General features: G+C 41.6%; 1 protein-coding gene across 1 annotated transcript in view; it reads right to left on the bottom strand.

Moving 5' to 3' along the window:
• LOC126365979 (serine/threonine-protein kinase VRK1-like) overlaps positions 1-6000 on the bottom strand; it is a 67435-nt gene that overhangs the window by 37631 nt on the left and 23804 nt on the right. The window contains exon 4 of the mRNA XM_050008786.1: positions 5863-5988. Coding sequence (XP_049864743.1) covers positions 5863-5988 — 126 coding nt within the window. The remainder of the gene's footprint in view (positions 1-5862; positions 5989-6000) is intronic.

Genomic DNA, 6000 nt, shown 5'->3' with positions numbered 1-6000 from the left:
GTTTTATGCAAAACATCAGTGCCAAAGTGGAAAATTCCAATGAAACATGCTTGCAGACATTACAGTGGAAGGAAGCATCGCACAAGAAAACCCTACAATCAGCAATGTTTTAACTGAATAAAATTAAACATGTACCAAGACAAAAATCAAACATGGTACCTGCAGCTGTTCTATAACTTAATTTGAAACTGGTACTAAATACACACAAATGAAAAATCTGACCAATATTCCTGAAATATCAGTGTGCCGAGAAGGTAATATGATTTAATGTATTTACCCTAGCCCCCCTACAAAGACCACTTCCTTTACCAATTCTTTACCAACTGACATCTGCTTGTCACTGCTACTGGCAACTTACTTTATGTTGCCAATACCCCCAACCACTTCCCACCATCTTGGTAGCACTTACCATTTTTCCCATACTTTGGTTAAGTAACAAATTCTTTCTTTTTTTTATTTTTAAACAATGGGTCACTATACAGAGTGGCTACACAGTGTTTATACCCAAATTGAATGTGTGTAACAGAGTAAGCTGGTAAGATACTTTAAGTTTGAACCTTTCATGCTGATCACTGATTTGGTTACAATGCTCCTCACATGAATTGCAATGTGGTTGTTATGTGACTGCCACGTGACTGCCTGGGGAGGAGAAAAACGTCTGTGGATTGGCCAGTTCATTGTTTGCCTCACCATGTTTGGTGCAGATGCCAGTGACTTCACTATAGAGGAGCACTCAGTGATAACTGTGTGCATCAGGTGACAGGTAACTTTGATAAATGGTTCAGTGAGGAGCCACCAAGCTGTTGGACTTTGACCATAGGGGAGAGGAAAGCCTTTCCCCTGGAAGTGTTTTTTTCGGGCACCTCCCACTCTGGCCATCCATCAACCCGGAGGGAAATGTGTCAAAATTAGTGCATTAGCGACACGTCAATCCTGCAAGTCAACCAGAAAGTGTGCTGCAGAACTTTAAATTGAAAGACGCACAATGCAACTCCACAGGAAAATTGACTTAGATCTGCAAGCATTCCAGCCAATGAGCATCAATGAACTACTGGGCAAAGACGAACAGCCGGAGGTTTATAAAGCTGTGCAGGGATAATTGCCGTGCACATACAGACATTTTGGACAAATAACTGTGTTATTAAAGATAAAATTAAACAATTGTGCTTGTAGAGGGGCACAATGTCCATCCTGTATTCTTCACATAACTATTAGTACTTTTAAGACAGAACTTGCAAACAAATCTATAGTACTGCCATGGTCATTGCCATGACACTCTTCTATGCCAACATGTTATGGACCATCTACAGATATCTGTAATAGACACTTATAACTCTAAATCCCCATCTAGCATAGGTCCATTAGGGCAAATATTAAGATTCCTCCAAAATATCAAAACACATTTCCAATTGTTTCAGCTGAGCCTCACTGCTGAGTGTTGAGCACGTCAGTCCTGCTTTCTTAGGAATCAGTTCACATTCAACCTGCCAATCACCCAGATTAGCTCTATATGAACTGCTGGGTTAAATGTTCAAAATCCAAACTTGCTCACCCACACACATTTGCCAGCAGTGGAAATAGCACCTGCAACGATTAATAGCTCCTATCTCAATATGCTGAAGATTTTGCTGAGCCTGTTGCATAGAAACACCACCCCCATTACGTCAACCGAAAACAAATCTTCCACACCCCATGCCCATGCACACCCACTGATTACGAACAAAAAGGAGTAACCTCTTTATCACACAATATTGTGCTGGAGCAAACACTGGAAACTCCAGGTAAGAATGTCACCAATACAGGAAAAGACAAATTGCTACTTACTGTATAGAAGACACCTCAAGTAGCAGACACTTACTTAAAGCTTTTGGCCACAGCCTTCATCAGTGAAACACACACACACACACACACACACACACACACACACACACGCGCGCAAGCATACCTCATGCACATACTATCGCCAATTGAAGCATTTCGTGCCGGAATGCAATTATCACGTAGGATGCAAGCAGATGTCTGGAGAGGGTGGGGAAGGGAAACGGATAGTAATATCCGGGTGGAGAAAGAAAGAGATGAATCCTGCCTGGTGGAGTATGCAGGGACTAGACTGTCAACAGGCAGAGCATCAGCAGGTTGTGTGGTAGGGAGATGGGGAAAAAAGGAGAGGAGAAGGGAACGGAAAGATGGGCAGATGTATTGGCAGAGAGCTGCACATACGGGTGGGAGAGGAGAATGGAGAAAAGATGATAGGACAGATGGGATGGAAACTGTTGGATGGAGGGTGTGGGGGCAGTACATTACCATAGGTTGCGGCTGGGATAATTACGGAAGCGGAGAACATGCTGTAAGGGAAACTCCATCTACGCAGTTTAGAAAAGCTTCTGTTGGAGGGAAGGATCCAGATGGCTCACGTAGTGAACCCACCATTGGAATGAAGTGTGTTATTTTCAGTGCATGTTGTGCCACAAGGTGGTGTACTTTGTTCTTGGCCACATTTTAGCGGTGTTCTTTCATCCTGGTGGACAGCTGGTTAGTAATCATCCAATATAAAAAGATGTGCAATGATTGCAGCAGAGATGGTAAATGACATGGCTGCTTTCACAGGTGGCCCAGCACCTGATGGGGTAATGCCTGTTTGCAACTTCACGTGTCTTCTTTACAGTAAGTAGCTATCTGTCATTTCCTACACTGTTAATATCATACTGGTCTTTAATAATAGAGAAACTTTCTCTCTTACAGATTTAAATACCTCTCATCGTATAATGAAATTGGAAATATCCTACCAATTATCTCCTCCTGCCTCTCACACAGGAATACAGTCACCCCAACCTACACAATATGCTCACAACACCCTAATGAATGAGTCTTATTCCTGTGGAAGAACTAACCGGAAGACCTGTTCCCCCACATCTATTGCCAGCTTCTCATATTCCTGCCCTGTCACTGGAATTTCCTATCTCACTGGAGACAATAGTAATCACATCAATCAACTCTTTTGTGGGTCAGTTGCACACCATACTACTGCAGTATGGCCACAAGCCAACGATGAACCAAGCATGGTCACAACTTACCTGTAACTAAGGGCACACTGCACCACACATCTGTTGCTTCTTAATCGACGCAATATGGATGCTGCCATAGCTAACGATTTTCTGGATTACACACTTGGGAACAGGTTCTTCAAAATTACACAGTTTGTCTCCAGCTCATAGATTCAATCATCTCAAATTGTTGCCGTACACCTTTAATTCCCCTTTCCTTCCGCCTGCACCCATACCATTTTATCTTCCCGTTTGTATACCATACATACGCCTAAATACTTTCCTGTCAATTAATGGTGTTGTTCTGCATACACAGCTGAGTTGTCATTCTCTCCCCCCCCCCCCCCCAACACACACACACACACACACACACACACACACACACACACACACACACACACACACACACACACGTCTGTCTGTCCAGGTTCTCCATCTTTCCCTACAACATTATCTTAATGTGAATCCTCAGGTACCAGATACCTCTCCATTTGTGCCCCAACGTATTTCACACTTGGAGAGCCTCATCATCCGTTCTTTTTTTTTTTCTTTCCTAATCCCATCCCACATCTCTAACATATACTCAAGAAAAGTCATTTCAGTTGAGAATTTGTTTTTGTGTGGTTGCGCACTATTACAGATGTGGACTGTGCCTCATTCAAGTGTTTGTGATGTATCTCATATACCTGACTTATGGGTAATATTTCTCATTAAATACTATCAAGAATGTTACACAATCTATTACATTTTTTATAAATTTTATCTTCTTATAGTCCCTTCATTTTACTTTTACATACTTGAAATTATCTCCAACCCTTAGTAAAAGGTTCTGTGCCAGCTTAGGAATGATGCACTGCTGTTTTGGGGGACTCTAAAAGATGCGTTCATATTTCATTTTCTTAGGGAATAAAAATGTTAAATCAAAGCCAGGCATGTTGCAAGGCACGAGCTGGATCAAATGCTCTAGAAATTCTCAAGTTAAGCTGGTAACCATCTTTCTCTACATGACTTGTCTTATTAAGCACCTCCTGTTTTCAATTAGGTACAATCTATCTTCATTTAAAGATCTTTAGAGATTTCTAGTCTCTAACTTCAGCATCCATCTTGCAACACACATCTGGCTCTTTTTGCTTTATGCTAGCTGCAGGCCAGTAGTATCTACTTAATATACAAGGTAGAGAAAAATTGTGTCACGAAATTTTAACCCTGGATACCGATGCCAGTAGGAACCAAAACTACTAGTGTTGTGTAGGTCAACAATGCACAATTTTTATACTACAGAAACTTGTGGCCACATGCTCTGATTGGCCACAGGTTTGCCCTGTTGCCAGGTGCTCTGCATGAAGGATCAAATGTAACTATATTATGAAAAAGCATAGTTGCTACTCACCATATAGCAGAGATGCCGAGTCGCAGATAGGCACAATAGAAAGCCTGTCAGAAGGTAGGGGTAGGGGTGTGTGTGTGTGTGTGTGTGTGTGTGTGTGTGTGTGTGTGTGTGTGTGTTTGACAAAGGCCTTATGGGCCGAAAGGAGGTTACTTTCCGACAGTCTTTTTGTTATGTCTATCTGCGACTCATCATCTCCACTATATGGAAGTAGCAACTATCCTTTTCATAATATTGTTATAAAAGAAAGTTTAATAGAAATGGTCGACTGTCAGCCAAGCTGATAGAAGAATTGAAGCTGGGAAACAGAACTATTCTATCCAAAAAATCCCAAACTTTAAACCGGCTGGGGTTCACCACACATATTTTTAAGGTTACTTACTAAATCTTTACCCAAGCAATGTAATGAATTGAACTAAGTTATTTGTAAAATAATATTCAGGAAACCAACATTAAAATGAGGAGTCTTACTATGCACTGAACACTTTTGAGCTGTTGCCTTTCGACTGCCCAATAAAATTAATGAAGCAATACCTACTCCCCATGAACTGGAGGAAAGAGGACTGCTTCATTTGTTACAAAGAGCAACTAATTCAACTACATTTGCCCAGAACTGTGCGTCTAACCTAGACCCATACAAATGAAGTGCAGGGGGTGCCACAATAGTGATGTAAAATTTTTTGAGAAGTGTATCTATCTCCTTACTGTAAGTAAGCCTTCCTGGCTGGACCCCCCCCCCCCCCCCCTCAGGTGATTGCTCACAAAACACACACACACACACACACGTTTTTAGAGCATCACCTGTGACCAGCTTTGTGAAAGAAGCAGCAACACTTTCAGCTCAAACCATTTCTGCTCATTTTGCACAACAATGCACGGCCGCATACAATGCAAGCTGTGGCTGCTCTCTTTGGTTGATGGAACTAGGAAGTACTGTACCGTCCATCATGCTCTCCGGACTTAAGTTCTTGTGACTGATTAGATTCCAAATATGAAGGAACCACTTTGTGGCGTTTGCTTCAGAACTGTTCCAGAGATTCGACACGCAGCAGGCTGTTCCATTCGCACCATCAACAGAACAGGCTCTGCTAACAGTATACTATGCCTTCCACATTGCTGACAACAGGTTCTACACAATGATGGTGACTACTCCGAAGGACAGGAACAGGTGCAAACATGTAGCTCTTTTGAATCAGTTGTGAATAGATAGTTACCACTGTTTAAGTTCCAACCCTCATATTATCAAAGACTGCACATTTTGTGTACAATATGCAAGTTAGTCTAAAAGTGAACAACAATCAAAGGACACTAAATACTACTGATAAACTATTCAAATATTATGAACAATGGGCTCATTAACTGCGAACAATAGAGTACCAGAAGCAAGACGACAAAATGAAAAAAGCAGTACAAGCAAAAGTAAGTACTTACTCATCTCAGGTTTTGCAGCTCTTATATAAAAGTTCATTTCCACAAAAAGTGGTCCATTTTTATGTGGCTCTACTTTCACAACATGTTCCGCATCTGTACCAACTGCCCTGCCGATTTCATGGGAAGCTACACAGCACA

Source organism: Schistocerca gregaria, chromosome 4 (genome assembly GCF_023897955.1).
Source record: "Schistocerca gregaria isolate iqSchGreg1 chromosome 4, iqSchGreg1.2, whole genome shotgun sequence".
Classification (NCBI taxonomy): Eukaryota; Metazoa; Arthropoda; class Insecta; order Orthoptera; family Acrididae; genus Schistocerca; species Schistocerca gregaria.
The sequence above is the reverse complement of the archived record's forward strand: the minus strand, read 5'-3'. Positions and strand labels throughout refer to the sequence as shown.